Source organism: Postia placenta (assembly GCF_002117355.1).
Source record: "Postia placenta MAD-698-R-SB12 unplaced genomic scaffold POSPLAscaffold_1, whole genome shotgun sequence".
In the NCBI taxonomy this organism is placed as follows: domain Eukaryota; kingdom Fungi; phylum Basidiomycota; class Agaricomycetes; order Polyporales; family Adustoporiaceae; genus Rhodonia; species Rhodonia placenta.
Genome location: NW_020169832.1, coordinates 3,966,801 through 3,985,119, shown reverse-complemented (window position 1 = coordinate 3,985,119; position 18,319 = coordinate 3,966,801). Strand labels below are relative to the sequence as shown.

At 52.7% G+C, this 18,319-nt stretch overlaps 6 protein-coding genes across 6 annotated transcripts; 1 reads left to right on the top strand and 5 right to left on the bottom strand.

Annotated features, from left to right (window-relative positions):
• Positions 1-55: 55 nt before the first annotated feature.
• On the bottom strand, positions 56-1,008 carry POSPLADRAFT_1052280 (hypothetical protein; the record flags this gene model as incomplete). Its single annotated transcript, XM_024480257.1, has 2 exons — positions 56-380; positions 462-1,008. Coding segments are annotated over 2 exons (872 nt in total), but the record flags the coding sequence as incomplete, so codon positions are not given.
• Positions 1,009-4,615: 3,607 nt separating this feature from the next.
• POSPLADRAFT_1052278 (hypothetical protein) lies at positions 4,616-5,133 on the bottom strand (the record flags this gene model as incomplete). Its single annotated transcript, XM_024480256.1, has 2 exons — positions 4,616-4,907; positions 4,973-5,133. 2 exons carry the CDS (start codon positions 5,131-5,133, stop codon positions 4,616-4,618), a joined length of 453 nt encoding a protein of 150 aa, XP_024344943.1.
• Positions 5,134-5,205: 72 nt separating this feature from the next.
• Positions 5,206-7,135, bottom strand: POSPLADRAFT_1128877 (hypothetical protein; the record flags this gene model as incomplete). Its single annotated transcript, XM_024483788.1, has 3 exons — positions 5,206-5,339; positions 5,503-5,506; positions 5,828-7,135. Coding segments are annotated over 3 exons (1,446 nt in total), but the record flags the coding sequence as incomplete, so codon positions are not given.
• A 955-nt stretch (positions 7,136-8,090) lies between these two features.
• Positions 8,091-8,912, bottom strand: POSPLADRAFT_1128790 (hypothetical protein; the record flags this gene model as incomplete). The annotated part of the gene is made up of 4 exons (XM_024483773.1): positions 8,091-8,194; positions 8,234-8,564; positions 8,628-8,733; positions 8,827-8,912. The coding sequence occupies 4 exons, from the start codon at positions 8,910-8,912 to the stop codon at positions 8,091-8,093; spliced, it is 627 nt and encodes a 208-aa protein (XP_024344941.1).
• Positions 8,913-10,509: 1,597 nt separating this feature from the next.
• Positions 10,510-11,829, bottom strand: POSPLADRAFT_1043277 (hypothetical protein; the record flags this gene model as incomplete). The annotated part of the gene is made up of 5 exons (XM_024478266.1): positions 10,510-10,692; positions 10,743-10,922; positions 11,127-11,223; positions 11,271-11,478; positions 11,544-11,829. 5 exons carry the CDS (start codon positions 11,827-11,829, stop codon positions 10,510-10,512), a joined length of 954 nt encoding a protein of 317 aa, XP_024344940.1.
• A 2,322-nt stretch (positions 11,830-14,151) lies between these two features.
• On the top strand, positions 14,152-18,206 carry POSPLADRAFT_1127961 (hypothetical protein; the record flags this gene model as incomplete). Its single annotated transcript, XM_024483686.1, has 26 exons — positions 14,152-14,270; positions 14,333-14,396; positions 14,433-14,571; positions 14,629-14,688; positions 14,748-14,835; positions 14,883-14,899; positions 14,952-15,079; positions 15,139-15,159; positions 15,215-15,253; positions 15,310-15,346; positions 15,402-15,418; positions 15,467-15,550; positions 15,609-15,811; positions 15,860-15,892; positions 15,946-16,035; positions 16,265-16,523; positions 16,572-16,638; positions 16,692-16,750; positions 16,802-16,823; positions 16,883-17,078; positions 17,131-17,212; positions 17,265-17,439; positions 17,490-17,584; positions 17,645-17,748; positions 17,806-17,930; positions 18,043-18,206. Coding segments are annotated over 26 exons (2,487 nt in total), but the record flags the coding sequence as incomplete, so codon positions are not given.
• Between the last annotated feature and the right edge of the window lie 113 nt (positions 18,207-18,319).

Genomic DNA, 18,319 nt, shown 5'->3' with positions numbered 1-18,319 from the left:
GTTCATCCATTCTTCGCCAGAGAGGTGCTTCTGATTTGGCCAGGAGCTGTCCCACGTCCATTGAGTGGTGTCCGGTGTCCAGTCGGGATCGACTTTGCGAAAGACGACGGGTGTATCGGGGCGGGGGCGCGAAGGTCCCGCGACGGGACTGGTGGGGGGTTCGGGGTTAGCGCTGCGCGGTGGAGGGATGGGTATCGCTTTCGTCTGCCTTTCTTTCTCCTTCCTCTCCTTCGCCTCGTTGATGATTCCTTCGAGGAACACGTTGTCGACGACCACCCCCACGCGTCGCGCAGGTTCTTCAGGTGGTGCGGATACGTGTCGCTTCATCGGCCTGGTTCCGCACTCTTGCTCCAGGTGTCCCGGGGCTTCTTTTCCGCATCCTGCGCATCGTACGTCCGGACAGTCCCGTACCCAGTGTCAGGACGATCCGCATCGCCTGCAGCTTCCCTTCGGGGTCCAACCAGGGTTGGGTTGCCAGTTGGCCGGGATGGTAGTGCTCCGCGGCGCTACTTGGAGGAAAGGGGATGGGATCGGGGGGCGTCTGAAGGCAGACGTCGGTAGGGGTGCGGGTAGGGGTAAGTACGCGTTGGGGATGGCGCGCGGGATGAATTTGTTGTGTCGTGCTCGGATGCTGCGTGGTAGGAGCGGTTGAAAGCGATGGGCAACTTTCAGATTGTCGAGCCGGATGAGCTCGGTGAGGACGCGGTCGTCCTGTTGGCGTAAGAGCCGCTTGTGGTGGTCGATGGCCTCGTCGGCTGCCTTGACAGCCTCATCGTATTCGCGGCGGGCGGAGAGATACGCCTCCAGTGCAGCGCGGTCGGTGGCATTGGTTGCCTCGGGGTTGTGGGCTTTGAGCTTGTTGAAAACGTCGGTGGGATTACTGAGAAGGAGCGTCAGCAAGGTGCTGTCGCCGACGTGGGTGTGCTTAGGGGTGTAGATTGAGAGCCTTTTCCCGCCTTCGGTCGAGGGGGCGTTGAACTGGTCGAGGAACGAGAGGGTGGAAGACATGTTGGTGCGAATGGGGATGTAGCGACTGGGTAGAGCTGCTATCGATTCAGCTCAAGTCCTTCCTGTTCTTATACTCTGCCAACACTTCGTCAGCCGTCCCAGTCAGGTTCGCTTCGGGCTCCCATGAGTCATCGGCTGTTGAGTAACCCTTCCACCTGACGCGATATTCGTGGCGTCGCATCCTCTTGTTCTCTCGGTGTCCGATGATGGCTTCGACTTCGTAGTTATCTTCGCCTTCGATAAGGTCAGGGGGTGGCCTCGTGTAGTTCGGACCATGGATCTCCGTCTCTGAGTAAGGAGATAGAAGCCATTCGTGGAAAACGGGGTGGACTCGCCAGGTGCTAGGCAAGTCTAGCTTGTACGCGACTGTTCCAATCTTATCTAGGACTTTGAACGGCCCTTCTCGCCTCGGGGCTAATTTCCTGGACGGGTACGGCAGTTTCAAGTTCTGGGAGTCTAGCCATACCAGCTGACCTTTGCAGAAGGAACCCCCCTTCCTTTTTACTCTCTTGGCCAGGACGTTCTGGGCCATCTCCATTGCCGCATGTGCTTCTTCGCGGATGTTTTGCAAGTCCTTGAGGCGATAAGCTGCTTGGGGCGTGTTTGATCCGGGGTGCGCGGTGGGTATTCCACGAGGTTCGTATCCCATCATGAGTTTGAACGGGGACACCTTCGTCGTGGAGTGCTCGCGGGAGTTGTGAGCAAATTGCGCGGTATGAAGATGGTCAGCCCACTTATCCGGGTCATTGGCAGTAAAGCAGCGGAGGTAGATCTCCAGCTCTTGGTTCACTCGTTCTGTCTCGCCGTCGGTTTGCGGATGGAATGCCGTACTCATGGCTGATTGAACTCCAGTCATTTTGCACAGTTCTTGGAAGACTTTGGACGCAAATTGCGGTCCTCGGTCACTGATGATCTTGTCTGGGAGTCCAAACCACTTGTAGACTTCTCGGTACATTGCATCTGCCGTCCCAAGAGCGTCAATTGTTTTGTTGCATGGGATGAAAATTACCCCCTTCGTAAGGTCGTGGTCCACTACGACCAAAATGGAATCAAAGCCATTGGACGGTGGTAAGTCGGTAATGTAATCGCACGAGAATGTGCTGAAGGGTTTGGCATTTGCGCGGGGTCGAATGGGGGTGATGGGCGGTCGGGCTGGATGCGTGTTAACCTTCATTTGCTGGCAGATGCCACAGCCGTTAACATAGCGAGCGACGAACTGGGCCATGCTCGGCCACCAGTAGTCACGGCGTAAACCGAGGAGGGTTTTCTGAACACCGGGGTGTCCTGCGGAGGGGAGGTCGTGATAGTGGGAGACAAGGCGCTTGCGAAGAGACTCATCTGGGGGTACATAGACCCGATCCTGGTATAAGAGGAGGTCATCATCGATGGACCAGTCTGTTCCAGTGCGTGGTGCTCCTCCGGTGCGCGCTGCAGTGAGTCCTTCCTTCATTATGGGGTCATCTTTGAAAGAAAGGATGGTGTCACGGGTGTCGATGTCGATGGCAGCGACCCATACTTCCGGTGGAAGCATAACGACGTCAGTGTTGTCATTTGAGCCGTCATTGTGGTCGGGTCGGCGGGAGAGAGCGTCGCTCTGCACCATTTGGGTGCCAGGAACGTGCACCAGGCGGAAGTCAAACTCGGTCAGTTTACTTGCCCAGCGTGCTTGTCGTCGGTTCATGTCTTTGGCTTGTTTCCAATACGTGAGGTTCTTATGGTCGCTGAGAATCGTCACTGGGTATGGGCTGCCGATGAGGTAGTGCCTCCACTCATCTAGTGCGCGGATAACCGCGTATAATTCTCTGTCATAGATATCGTAGTTTCTTTCTGCCGCATTGAAGCTCTGGGAGAGGTATCCGCAAGGATGCCAGTCACCGTTATCATCGCGTTGGCGTAGCACCGCTCCGGTGGCAAACTTTGAGGCGTCGGTTTCGATGGCGAAGGGTCGGTCAGGATCTGGCATACGTAGTACCGGTTCCTCTAGGAACGCCTTTTTGAGGGTCTCAAAGGCTTTCTGTTGGTCAGATCCCCAGGTCCAGGCGACGTCCTTCCGGGTGAGAGCAACCAGCGGTTGCGCTTTGTCCGAGAAGCCTTTGATAAACCGGCGGTAAAAGTTTCCAAATCCAACGAAGGCGCGTACTTGCCTGAGGTTGGATGGCACCGGCCAATCCGCAATGCCAGCTAGTTTGACAGGGTCCATTGCGATTTCTCCTGGGCGGATGATCATGCCGAGGAATTCGACTTCCGTGATGTCGAAGGCGCATTTCTCCGGTTTGAGGTAGAGGTCATGTTGTCGAAGTCGTTCGATAACACGTCGTGTTCGTTCTTCGTGTTCTGCCTTGTCCTGGGAAAAGATCAGGATGTTGTCCATGTAAATGCAAAGCCAGCCTTCTTGAAGCATGTCTGCGAATATTGTGTTCATCATCCGCTGGAACGTAGCGGGGGAATTACACAGCCCAAAGAACATCACCGTTGGTTCGTATAGCTGCGGCGGTTTGCCATCAGTTCCGGGTACGATGAACGCTGCCTTCCATTCGTCCCCTTTCTTGATCCGAACATTGTTGTATCCGGCGCGGAGGTCCATTTTCGTGAACATCTTGGCGTGCTTCAACTTGTCCAGGAGGTCGGATATAAGCGGGAGCGGGTATCGATCCTTGACCGTGTTCTCGTTGAGCAGCCGGTAGTCTTGACAGGGACGTAGTGAACCGTCCTTTTTACCAACAAAGAAGAATGGACTCGCCAACGGGGATTTCGAAGGGCGAATGTACCCTTTACTCAGGTTCTCCTCGAGGAACTTGTCGAGTTCCTTTCGTTGCTGCGGGTTGAGCGGATAGACCTGTTGCTTCATGTCCACGAAGCCCTCCTTGAGGTTGATTTCGTGGTCATATTCGGTGTGGTCTGGAAGTCGCGCAGCCGTGGCTTTGTCGAAGACGGGGAGGAGATCGTGTAGGTAGGATGGTACCATCTGTGGTAGCGTTCTTTCTGTCTTGCCTTGGGCGTTCGAGGCTGCAAGTTCGGTGGAAGTGGTGACGCGCCTAATGTCGTGGTGGACCTTCCAGATCATGCCGTTGTGAAGTCGTTTGTAGCCAGATGAGGGTTCAGGGAGTCGCTCCTTGAGTGGAACGTCCCTCGCTGCCAGGGGTTCCTGTTTCTCGTACTTGGTGATCATCGGTGCCCCAGATAAGTAGGAAATGATGAACTCATCATCGTCGATGTCCTCCGCTTGTTCCTCGATGGACGCAATACCCGTTGACCCAAACCCATCCTCCCCGTGTTCGGTCTCGTCGACGCAGTCAGTTAGCGTTACTGGTGGAGTGCTTATCTTTTCAAGGATGAGCTGGGCAACTCGGTCGCCGGCTTTGACAGTGAATGGGAGATCAGAGTTATTGACCAGCAGGACTGAGACCTTGCCTCGGTAATCGGAGTCGATTACTCCTGCAGCAACGTCAATTTCTTTTAGCGCTAAACCAGACCGAGGTGCGATTCTTCCGTAGTGTCCTTCGGGGATAGCCATGATAAGGTCAGTGCCGACCAGGCCTCGTCGTCGGGCAGGGATGATGAGTTGATGTGCAGCAGAGATGTCATATCCTGCTGCGCCGCTAGTCTTTCATTCGGGAAGGGTTGCGTGCTCTGAGGTGGGGATGACAACGAGTTCATCCTCCGTTGGTTCTGGGAGTGGGGTAGTTACGGCCTTCTTTAGTTCTAGCCGGGCCACTCGCCTTTGGTACAGGTCCATCTTCCAGGCCCTGGTCTCGTCTCTTGTCCACCGGTGGTTCAGCTCCACTCGTCCGGTTTTCCAGTCTATCTTGGGGTTTTCGAGTTTGAGCCACGTGTGGCCGAAGATGATGTCTTCCTTGCCGATGCTGGCGACGTAGGCTTTGACGAATCGGGGTTCTCCGCTTATCTTGTAAGATAAGAGAGCTCTTCGCGTGATGAGTGCTTCTTTGTTCGGAGTTCCATCCACGTTGAAGACGGGGATGGGTCAGGGAAGAGGTTCTGTCCGAAGTCGATGTTCTCGGACGAATCTCGGACTGATGAAGATTCCAGTTGCGCCGCTATCGATGAAAGCGCGCGCCTCGACGTCTTTTCGTCCCACAGTAATCGGAATGTGCAGAGCGCGTTCATTTCGAACTACTAGAATTACACGGGACAGTGAAACGGATACGGGCAGTGGTTGCGTCGGCTCACCCTGCCCCTTCAAAAATCCTCCATCATAAGTTCTTCATACAGCTCCCGCTTCTCGTCAGCGGAGAGTGCCTTGATTCTGGCGCGGAAGTCGTCCTTCCCAGGTCCTCCCTGGTTCGGCTTCCCACCCCCTTGTCGTGCGGCCGCTTTTGTCGCGACTTGAGGTCGAGCGACAGGGGAATGTCTGGAAGCGAGGGGCGTCCAACTGGTTCTTACCGAAGCGATGGTGAGCGAGGCTCAAACCTAAGGCTAGGGACAAGAAAGTATATTAGTTAGTATAAGTAAGTAAGCAGATACATGGGAGCTTACTGACCTAGGGACAAGAGGTCGAAACTGAGGTCCCTAGGGCAGCAGAGGCCAGCTTATATACAGGGGAAGATCAGGGCAGGCTGTGCGCGTTGGTCCGTGCGCAGCTGGTCCGTGCACAGCATGCCGATGCGGCCCCGGGGGCCGGTGAGTCAGAGCGGCTGTGTCAGCGGGGCCCGAGCTGTGCCGTGCGCTGCCGCTCCATCTAATCTAATCGTACAGTAGATAGTGATGCGTCCATATCAGGCAGGTAGTACAGAGGTCGCGGGTTCGAGCCCGCGAAAAGGAAAAAATTAAAAAACGGCTAGACGCCGTACCAAGTCGTGACAGCTTTCTTGCGGCAATCCTTGGCGCTGTGGCCCTTGATGTGGCAGTAGAAGCACAGGTTTCCATCTCTGTGGAGCTTCCGGTCGGCCTCATTGAGAACTGCTCCTAGTTCCCACTTCCTTCCTCCCGATGTGGAGGCAAAGGTTGCCGCGACTGCAGCGGCGTCGATATCCATTGGCTCGCCGTAGTCCCTGGTGTCTGTGACGGTGAGGGCCCCTTGTTCAGCGGCGTCGGCGTTTCGGACTTCGTCGTACCAGGCTTTCATGGTGCTGGGTCGGTCCCTAGCGGCCCTGGTTGCGAGAGAGACGTAGAGCTCCTTTGGAAGTCCTTTGACGAAGTTGGCGTGGAGAGTGTGGTAGTCGTTCTCGGTGCGGTTGACGCAATTGACTTCGGCGTCCTTGAGCTGGGCTTTCAACGCTAGCTGCTCGAAGCGGGTGACGTAGTTTCCAAGGGAGAGCGCCGTCTTCTTGTTCTTTTGTCGTTCGGGCAGTCTCATCAGGATTTGGTGTGCCTTGATTCGCGTTCCGTGCTCGGGAAACACTTCCTCAAGGGCGGTGGCGAAGGCTGCCCAATCGGGATAGACCTGGACTCCCCCTGCCGACTTCTCGTAGTATGCGTCTGCCCATGTCTTCCCTAGGTCCTTCCTCATCAACGCTACAGTGAAGGCGATCTTTGCTTCATCACTAAGTCTGGTGTTGTTGGTGGCGACGAAGTAGGAGAGGACGCATTGGATGAAGCGTCTGAGGTCCTCCGCCTTTCTGCTGAAAGGTTCGGGAGCGGGGATGTCAAGGCGAAGGGGTCGGTTGGCAGTTGACTGTTGGGATTGATATGCTGCAAGGGCGACAGCGATGCGCTGATCGATGTCTGCTTGAGTGAACGTTGCCATAGGGATTTCAACCGGTGCGTTGGTTGGTGCAGGTGGAGCTGGTGGTAGTTCTGGAGCCTCGATGGGAACGTACTGAACGTCCGGGAGCTCGAACGGTTGTTCGTTAACAGGTGACTGTAGGTTCTCTGTTGTTTGTGCTGGTTCGACGTTGATTCGTAGGGTGGCGAATACGTCTTCTGGGTGAGCGGGAGGGTGTCTCTGGTAATAGCTGACAAGCTGTTGATGGGCGATGATCTGCGGGTTGGATCCTTCTGCGCAAACCCAGGAGCCGCCTCGAGGATAGATGGGAGTCCTTCTTGTGGTGGTGACGAAGCAACGGTCTGCTCGGTCGTACTGGAGAAGGGGAGATCCTGCGAGGGCTGGTAGTCCCAAGGGAACTGGGTTTACTGCGTTGTTCGACGTGATGGTGGATGAGTTGTTCGACTAGGTGAAACTAGGAACGTAGCTTAGAAAGTTCGACCTTTTGATACAACGGTCTATACTCCTATATCGATGCCTGACTCGTAGACAACGAGCGAGGGCTTATGGACAGTGCGTCGTCCGGAAGATCGAGCGAGGAAGTCGAGAATGACCACTACTCCAAGCGAAGAGGAGCAGAGACTTGAATGAATAACCAGGTCGAACTTAGGGTTCGACCGACTAATGGTACAACTACTTATACAAGTACCGACTACGCACGGACCATCGTGTCTATGTGGTCGTGTTAGTGAGGAAAGAAACGTAGTGGTACGATATCAGGTACAAAGTGCGCACGGACCCCATTATGTAAGCTACATAATGTTCAACCTGCGGGTGAGCGCTAAGACAGGCGCCAGTATGGGCGCTAGTAGTACCAGAAATAGAGAGGAAAGACAAATGTTTCAGATTGTGTCTGAACAGTGGAGATGCCAAGATAATCATCACAACACTTCGGATAGTAAACACAGTGAACAAGAGGTAAGTGCCTTGATAATCTATAAGCCGTCGTGAGTCGCTATCGTACACTATGTTACTTTGTACAGATTGAGATCCAGAAACATAAGTTCTCAGAAAGCACTATACACCAAGAATATCGTGATCGCGAATGAAATGGCCAGGATGAAGATAATATGATATACATCATTCGTAATGTGTGTTGGTGCAGGCGCAAGCAGGAACATCGAGATTGGCATCACCGCCGCATCCTTGGGGGACCTTGGTGGGTTGCGAGGCTACAGCGTTCCCAGAGGAACGTACAGTGAATGGAGTGGCAGTAGTGACTTGGCAATGGCACAGGAGGGATAAGGTGTGGTACAGCCTAGTCATCTTGCTGCGCGCTATGATACCGAGGCTGTGGCTAAAGTGGTTGCTAGCCCGCGTTGTTCGGGAACATCAGGCTACCCGCGGGCGTTCCCCTGTGCTATACGCTGGGTGCATTATTCGTCGCGCGGGACTCGGCCTGCCTTTGCAAGCTTTGTTGAAGAAGCGTACGGTTCGTTTCTACGACGCTGACAATATTGGGAGCTACACCGCGGCGCAAAAGCGCGTCTGCGGGATACTGACTGTACTGCATCAGAGTGTTGAGCGTGTGGGGATCGTTGATTCCGATGAGTATCGGACCGTTCTGTGCGCTTGCCGTGGACGGAGCAGGCAGGTCATTCCTGTCCATCATGGGCTGTGGAGGTCTCGTAGGGTCCGCGTGGCGGACGTTGAGCTGCTGCTTTCGCCACGAGGCCAAATACGCGGTGTTGAAAGCGAGGAGATATTTCTTGTACACGTTCTGCAAGTGTACTGCTACGCCAGGGACCGACTTTTCTGGCTCGTTCTCTGTCGCTAAGAACTGAATGAAGTCGAGCTTAGCGCCGATGACGGGCCACAAATCGTCACGATCCACCTGTGAGCACACAACAAATACAATGAACGGGATGAAGGATAGTAGTAGGCAATGTAGACGTACCGCCTCAGGACCACCGGCGATATTTCCTTCGGAGCGCAACGCGTGGAGGTCAATCGGGCGCCCCTCAAATTGCAATTGCAAACGGTCGACGGCCGAGTTGTTGCGTCTGGTCCGGTTCTCGAACGCGTGTGCGAACGCTTGCGGAACAAGGGTCGGCAGCGTTTGGCGCTGCGACTGTTCAGCCGTCTGCTGCGCGGACCCGTCGGTCATCTGAGCGAGGGCCTGCTGATGCGGCATCAGCGACGTCTGCGGCGTATTCTGGGGTAATTCCACGGACGTCTCCATGTCCGGCGTGCCTGTGTGTACATTCTGCTGCTGTGAAGACGTATCGTGCAGAAACTGGGGCGCTGACGGGTTTTATATAAGGCCTTGAGCCAAAGGAGGAACAGGACTACTCATTTGATCTTGTTTCGATTATCACTTAGTCGACACATGACTTTAGGTGAGAAAAGTGCCAACTCTTGGGCTATGACCTTGCTTAGAACGCTTATGGATGTTGGCGACCAAGCACGTCCAAACGCCTCACTTATGCGCGCGCCATCCGAAACCTTGATGAAGATATACGTAGTTAGCAGCGCTCGGAGCTTGTTACTGTAGAGAAGCCTTGGTAAACCTTCGCCAATGGTATACGCAATGGCATGTACTGCACGTAGCGCGCTGTTCGGCAACGCTCGGAAACCTAAGCAAACGGGAGGCTGGCTTCGTGGCCTATAAGCCTACATAGGTCATTGTAGATTTTTGCGCACTTACTCAGAACTACGTAGTTGGAAACGCGATTCCCGAGCTATACACCCTACAACATAATAATGAGATCTCTGTGAGTTCTGCACACCTTTCAGATGGTATATTCCCCACGAACTTGGCGTATATGGCATCCTAGCTCATGGGTCACGTGAATGATGTGCCGATCAATCGAGCACCAGTCAACTGGCCACAACTTAGAACGCACATCCGCTGATGGACGTTTGGGGTTATTTCTGTGAGATGCTGAACAATACAAGTTGTTTATGAACTATTGTAATTACATTATGCCTAGAACCATGCGCATCATTGTGATGTAATCGCGGTTCAAAACTCTGGTCAAAGACTCTGATGGCAGAGGCACGTGTTCGTCTCATCTACATCATCGCGTTGGTTTGTGTTGCAAATCAACAGACTTTGCGATGCTGTTGTTCTGCACACCGTACGCTAGGTGTACCATGACATCAGTCAGCCTTTGCAACGGCGAACTTCATGGTCGGCTTTTACTTCAAGGATCTGCTCGGCATTATTCTATAAAATGTAGCAACTGTCGTAGTTCGTCGCCTGTCGATTTGATCTATGTCGAACATTGGGACTACCATATATGATACTGCTGAAAACGGGGACCTGGAAGGCTGGATATATAGCTGTTATTGCCGCCGGTCCCGGCCTATGCTCATTCCTCCACCTATTACCGCCCACTCTCGACATGCCGAACTCTGGTGCTTCTGGCGAACAATCTTCCTTCCGACCGCCTTGGAAGGCACCGCATACAGTCCACTCGAAGCCTTCAGATCAGTACAAAGTCTCCTCCGATAACTCTCCGAACTCCAACAGCACACCAGCCGGCGACCATGTCTGTAGGAGATCTGGACAAATGATATGCATGCGGTATTCTATTTCTGTACCCTCTTATGGTACTCTGCAATACTGAAGTCATCGCGCAGTGTGTGCGTTCTCAGGAAGAGTGACCCTCTGTTCCATTGATCGTGTAGAGCACGTCTGATCCCCAGATACTCATTCATATTCTTAAACGTCGATTTGCAGATACAAATATAAGGCGTGAAAGGTAAGTGCGTCATAATCTCTCAGGGGTAGTAGTGGCTTTGCAATGGCAGGAGAATCATCTTGCTGCGCGCTATCAAGTTGACGCTACTGCTGAAGTGGAGCCAGGGAACACTTGCTGCGCCATGCCACTATACGGGTTTGCTTGGACGACGCTCCTCATCGTATCGGTGATATTCCGGATACTCTCGAATTGAAGCAGATAGTGCGGGCTACCCTTCTGCTCACTGAGTTCTTGCTGACGAAGGGCAGTCATGGTCTGCAGCAAGATTTGAGTTTCACGATAGCACACATGCTTGATTGAATTACCGCGGCCATGATCTTCTTAACGATGTGGTCGTGGTATGCACAAATTATGAGCTCCAAAGCAGGGTATACCCGGGAGGCGTAGCCACAGAGCTCCTGAAAGACCGCAGCGTACTCCGACTCATATTCAGGAGGAATAAACTGCGGCTTCATGTTGTTCATACCCGCTAGGATAGTTAAGTACTGCAGATCGGATGATAGCATGCACGAAACGGACGTACGCCGTATCAACTGCTCGACCAGCAGTTCTTTGTACAGATTCGCCTACTGAATCTCGGCTTTGGTAGGATATCGACCAGCGTCGAGTCCAACGTACGGCTTGATGTCCTCAGTAGACGGCTTCTTCGACTTCCCTGGTGCCGGATCTCCCTGCAATGCAATCCTTACCTGACGCGGCATCATCGGCGGTTGAGACGGCTGTGAGGAAGACGGTCCCTGTCGTGGGTTGTTCTGCGTCGGGTAGTCAGATGCTGGCTCATCATTCCTGCAACTTATCAGTACTAGAAACGGAAGAGAGTGGTGCACATTTACGTGTCGCCTGTATCTGAGACCATTGAATCCGCAAGCACTGCGTCGATGAGATTGCACATGTCGTGATACTCGCTGCTGAACTGGTTGATCTGCTCCGTATATTCCTTTGCCTGCAGCCGGTGAGTCTTCTCGGGCAGCATGCCCTCCTGCTTATTATGGTGGGCAAGGTCCTGCTCCAGCTGCCTAATTATGCCCCCCCCCCACAGATCTTAGAGCGCTTACACAATTGGATGTACTGATCGCTCCGAAATATGATCTGCGTTTGGGGAGGACCTTGCTGCTGGGGGGAATTGTGTTTTTGCGACTGTTGATTCTGGTCAAGTTGTGACATGCCCTTGGGGACCCCCTGCTGCAATGAACGAGGAGTCGGCTGAATTGTTGAGCCTGCTAGACACTGAGTGACCTGTGCTTCAATCTGACGCTGAGTCGCCTCGTGCGGCGCGCTCAGATCCATGCTGATCTGCGAATCGGGCGTGTTCAACAGCTGAGGTTCAGCGTCGCTCTGGGCGTCGTTGAGAGCTCCATTGTCCATCTTGGAGAGACGAACAGCCATAGTCATTGTATCGAACTGTTAGGTTCGGCGTCGTGACGAAGAAGAATTGTGGGGACGGTGAGCGTTTAGTTAGTAGCGGGAGGTGCAGAGAAAAATGGCGGAGAGAGGAGAGAAGGATGCGTGAATATGGTCAGTCTCTAAGGGGATCTATATGAGTCCTTGAACCCAATGAGGAGCATCCAGGGCACGTACGTTGCATAAGGCTGCCCTTGTCCTAAAATAGGCTCATCGAGCGGCTGTGGATCTAGTAGTGCGCATTACCGTGACTCCAATTACAATAGTCCTTTTTACATGGTTTTGCATACAGGCTCAGGTGGAGGACCGAGCGAAACCTCTCCGTATCACGTCACCGGGCTCTGTGAGGCCGACGCGGATTTGTCGAGGAAGGTCGCGATGCGAGACGAGCGTCTGGAGATGTGAGACAGATTGACTCCGAAGTCGCTGCGAGCCGAACGAGCTTCTGCCGCAGTTTTACCCCAGAGTATAATGTATGAAGGAAGGTTTTTCGCTAATACCGCAGTACAAGAACATAGCCCCCGGCTAGTGCGTCGTTGTCAATGAATTACGTATAGAGTATTCCCGTCTTATTCCGCGTAAGTCATTGCGAGCAAAGCTTTCTAGAGTAAAGCCAACACGTTATGTGCAGCCATCTGCTTTAGCCTCATAGTATTGCTGGCGACGGTACAGTACTTGTCCCAAACTTGGCACAAACCACGTCATGGTTCATCAATCTCACGTGAACGATCACGATCAGTCGGGCGCTAATCTGCTGGAGGTCCTCGGGTGTTATTTTTGTGAAATGCTGGATATTGATATTTGAACTACCACTAATGCATCATAGCTGGGTTCATGCGTATCTTCCTGGTGTAATAGCGGCTCAAAACGTACTGGTCGATTGCAATGGTGACGGTACATGTGTATGCGTTGCTGATCAACAAGCTGTGTAAAGTCACGGTTGTCGTCCTGCACGCTATGCGCCAGGTGTTTCATGACGTCAGTTGACTTTTGCTTTTGACGGGGAGCTTAATGATTGGCTTCTACCTCAAAAGGGTCTGGTCCGCAACGAGCATGATACTACTAAATGCAGCAACTGTCGTAGTTCGCCGCCTGTCAATTTGGTCCGCGTCGAACAATGGGACTGAAATAGATTACACCGCTATAAGTCGAGACCTAGCAAGCTGACTATAAATCTTTTGTCACCCCCGTCCACAGACTGTGCTCATTCCTCCACATACCGTTGCTCGCTCTCGATATGCCGGACCCTAGTTCTTCTGGTGAACAATCCTCCTTCAGACCGCCTTGGAGGACACCGCATACAGTCCGCTTGAAGCCTTCAGACCAGTACAAAGTATCCTATGATGACTCTTTGAACGCCAACGACACGTCGAGACACAGACCGCTGGGGCGCACGCTCTGGGACGGCGGGCGAAAGTCTGGCACGTACGGAGAGCCTAGCGAGGGTGGTTGGCTGCACCCAGATGACCAGGAAGACGACGAGGACGACGGGGACGGAGGTGGAATCACGCTCGAAGATAAGAAACGCGAATGGGAGCGTACTCGGGAGGATATTCATGCCAAGGGCGGTGTCGACGCAATTTTGGAAAGTCCGGACAGTGTTCTCACCGTTCGAGACGCGAAGAAGGCCGTACCAAAGTAATGTTCCTTATAATTGTTCTCAGTTCCTGTCCTTATAAACTCGACCAGTTTCAAGCTGCTTGACCCGCGGGTATGTCTTCTGAAATATGAGACGAATATATACGCGTTGCTACAACCTTGTATAGCACCATGCATTCGCTCGTTTCGTTCTTCCTGTATCGGAGATGGCTATAAAAGGACAGGAATGGCCGGGGAAGAAACACGAGGACGCTAAGACACAGCAAGGTGAAAAGGACAAGGACGGAGACAGAAGCGGTAAGGGCAAAGAAGGCGATAGTAACCATACAAGCGGAGACGAGAAGGATAAGAAGGCGACCGACAGTGGGTACGGCAGCAGCAACTCGCAAGACAGCTTGGAAAGGCAGGGAAAGGACGACGCCGATCAGGACAAGAAAGGCGACGAACAACAAAATAATTCAGCGGAGAATTTAAACACGAAGGGAGATAAGCAAAAGGAGGATCCCGACGTTGCCCGCCTGAGAACGCTCATAGTGGAGGAGGTCCACGCTTCGAACGTCTTGCGCAACAACGATGGCAGAGTGCGCAAGCCCTTCCAACTTTTGGATGACAATGCAGATGACCAGTTGGAGAGCAAAATCAGCATAGATGACCAGTAGGTGCCCTTCTGCCGCCAATCGCATGTTTTGTTGACTATATGCGCGTTCTAGATCTACACCCGACTCCTGGATACCTCGCTCGCAGCAACTTCTGCGTTTGACTGGAAGGCATCCGCTCAATGCCGAGCCTAGTCTGACCGCCTTGTTCGATGCAGGGATGATCACACCCACCAAGTCCGCCCGTCTAATCGCATCCCGTTCTCTTAGTTTGCAGTGCTGATGAGATGCGCTTTCAGGCTGCACTACGTGAGAAGTCACGGTCCGGTCCCCGCGCTCGACTGGGACTCACACAAGCTCTCCGTCACTGTCTATATCGACTCTAAATGCAAGGTCGAGGAAGGGGACAGAGACAATGTGCACTTTGGAGTAGCAGATGACGGCGAACCCACCGCGACTCGTCTGTGGACTATGGACGAGATTGCGGAGGGGCCATTTCCTCTGTGCGAACTTCCTGTGACGATTGCATGCGATGGGAGTGCGTCACCGAGCTAACTGGTTGGAACCTCATCGTTCAATATTCGCTGTATACTAGATCGTCGGAAAGAGGTCAACATGGTTAAGCGGTCGGCGGGATACAACTGGTCGGCGGCAGGTGTGTCGCTACCACATCATATATTGGACGCTCAGATAAGGCGATTCTTCCACGTCAAGGTGTATCGACATGCGTCTGGCGTGGCATCTTTATTCGCGATCTCCTGCTGGCAACCGGGCTTAGGACGGGCCCTGAACACGAAGAATGGTTCGTGGCACTCCTTTTTTACGTATCTTTTCTGACCATGAGTGTAGGTTTCTGAACCTGGAAGGTGTGTGACCTCGTTCTCGGATATGTATCAAGCCAAGGCTGACGCTATGCAGGCGCCGATCAGTGTTCTGAGGGGACGTATGCGACCTCGATTCCTCTCGCGCACGCAATGGATCCCGCCAACGACGTCTTGCTCGTCTTCGGACAGAACGATCGTGTCCTCCACCCTGATCACGGCTATGTAAGTCGCATACATACGTAATATAACGCATTGATGTAATGGATAATATTCCGAAACAGCCTCTGAGGATTGTAATTCCTGTATGTGCACGGATAGGCTACGCGTCTCCTCATTTACGAGCTCCGAATGATCCAGGGGTTCGTTGGAGGGCGGCAGGTCAAATGGCTCAAGAATGTGCGTCGTAGCTAACCGTCTCGTCTTCTATCATAGATTGACCCTCACGCACTTAGATCTGGATCTCGAAAGAAGCTAACAGTTCTCATTATCGTGAGTATCTTTGTTCCTAGTCTGTTCATGCAATTTGCTTGACTATCGCGCACAGACATCTGGGACAACAAGGTGAGGGAATTCGGTGCGTTCATCGCGCCTGCTTGACCACTTCTGCAGGTCGTCCCTTCAGTGATTGACTCGAAGGAACATCCGCTTGCCGATGCCTTCTTCCATTCCGAAGATAACGCATGTTATGAGCAAGTACGTCCCGTCAGAGTTCAATTCAAAATAGTCAATGACCCCTTATACGCCGATATAGATCCTGCAATCCGTCATCTGCAAACCTGCGCATGATGAACGTCTGCCCCTACCAACAGAAAAAGGCGGGCTCGACCAGCTTTACAAAGTGGAGGGATATGCCTATGATGGTTCCGGCACCAAGGTACATCGTGTGGAGCTATCCCTGGACGAAGGAACGACGTGGAAGTACTGCTCGCGCCGCTTCATGGACAGACCTACAAGGTAAGTGTCCGCATCTCGGCAGGAACATCCACCAACGCCTCCCCACAGACATGGTACGAAGCATTGGGCATGGGTGTTTTGGTGAGTTTTGGAGTGATTGAGGCGCCTGCGCGCACTTAGAAAACTTTGGACAGGTCTTGCGAGGTCCGCATCAGCGACCTGGCCAACGCTAAAGAGATTTTAGTGCGCGCTTTTGATACGAAGAAGAATACCCAGCCTGAGCAGTGCGTTGTTTGCCCTTTAAAGTTGGCACCGGGACTACAGCTCATATTTACGCTTCTTCCTCTTCCGCTCTGCATTAGTCTAACATGGTAAATCTCAGTAAAATTGATATTTGACTTGTGCTCACCGAGTCTTCTGCAGGAACATCATGGTAAGTAAGCAAATTGACAAGGACTCGTGTGGCATGGGCTCTGATCTCTTGACCGGTATTGCCGCTAGGGCATGATGAAGTGAGTTTAATATTCATCAACATCTGTGGCGCCTTGTCAAACCTATGATTTCTAGTAACTCCTGGTACCGTGTCCGGCCTTCCCTTGTTATAGATCCAGAGACGAAGCAGCCTGTGATACATTTCCGCCACCCAGTCGCTCCTGGCCAGGAAGAGGGAGGTTGGATGAAGCCCAACATTGAGGACGTGATGGCCGACCAGTCCGGGGGTTCGTCCGGGAAGACCTTCTCCATAGAAGAAGTAGAGAAGCACAACAAGCGGGTAGGCGTTGTCTGGCCATTTGCTTCAGCGTACTCATAACAAAGCTAGGACGACGCCTGGTTGATCCTTGATGGCAAGGTGTACGACGTTACCTCAGTACTTGACTGGCACCCCGGTACGTCTACATGCTGAATGGCCTTGAGCCTGAAGCGCTAATGAGAGCTTCAGGAGGCGCGAACGCTATCATAGGATACGTTGGCAAGGCTACTGTGGATGCAACGAACCAAGTAGGTGACTTTAATATTCCTCAAAGATTGTGCTAATGCGACGCTGTTTAGTACAAGGGAATTCACGACGGCTGTGCGTTTGTTCCCTTTCGCCCAATTCAACGATTGTACTAGTTGCATTACTTCTTTCAGACGCAAACAGTAAACGTGATGAATGTTTGATCGGCGAGCTGACGAAGGAAGCGATGAAGGTCATCGAGAAAGATGCTGAAAGAGCCGCCAAGTTGCTTGCCGAGATGAAGGAAAAGCGCAAGGACTTCGCTCTGCAGCCGGACGTCTTTGTAGCCGCTAAGCTGCTGAAACGGGAGGAGAAAACCTCGGACACTAGGTTCGTCAACTGTCAACTGTATCTGCATGTGAGCGGCTTTATGACTTTGTAGGTTATACACGTTCGAGCTTCCTAAGAGGAAAGACGGGAGCCATGGGCGTATGGGCCTTCCAGTTGGAAAGCATGTACAAATAGTAAGTCACGGCACAAGCCGAGGAGCTAGCACGTATTGTTAACTTGGTGAAGGCAATACACTTTGCAGATCAGGCAGTCATGCGTTCCTACACTCCCGTCAGCCCGGTTCTCCCTCATGAGGAAGATGGGACGTTTCAGCTGTTGGTCAAGACATACCTGCCCTCAGACGGCGGTCCATTCCCGCCAGGAGGCACAGCATCTAACTATCTCGATCTCATGCAAGAGGGTATTCTAATCCATTCTCGCTGATTATTTGATGTCTGACATCAATGTTAGGCGAGGAGATAGATATATTGGGTCCAAATGGCGAGATAGAGTACAAAGGCAACGGGGAGTTTGAGATAGAAGGAAAGACCTACCATTTCACGAAGGTGAGTCCTCGTTCAATTCAGGAAGACTCCGGGCCCAAAAGCCATTCCGCTTTTTCCTAGGTCAGTCTCGTGACGGGAGGTAGCGGTTTGACGCCGCACTGGCAAGTCATCCACGCCATACTCTCCAACAAGAACGACAAGACGAAGATCGCCCTTGTGGACAGGTGAGACCACAGATGGTAAATATATCGATACTGGTTTAATGACTAAGCCTTTCGCAGCAACAAGACCTTTGACGACATTCTCATGCGCGAGCAGCTTCAGGAGTATGCGGATAAAGAGCAAGAGAGATTCAAGCTCTGGCATTGCCTGTCTAAACCACCAAAGGATAGGGAGTGGAAGGTCGGTTCTCTATGCGTTAAGCGTCACTTTTTCCTTGGCTGGACATCTTTTTCCGGCAGTACACGGCTGGTCACCTGGACAAGAAAGTCATGTGAGTGTAGGTCTTCTGCCCATAGTCGTATGTTCAATCTGTGTTATTGTCAGGGAGGAGCATCTGTATCCCGCCGGTGATGATACGGTCGCACTTGTGTGCGGACCGCCCAGTCTGATCGAGAAGGCGGCTGTCCCTGGCTTGAAAGAATTGGGCTTTGTGGAAGGGAAGAATTTGTTCGGCTGGTAGAGTAAACTATGGTTGTATGGATGGGTCTCTTCTGGGCGTGATCATCGATTTGTTGTGTTCCGTGTTAAGCATGTTAGTGAGCGAGTTCATTTGCTCGTACCTGGACTTCTTAA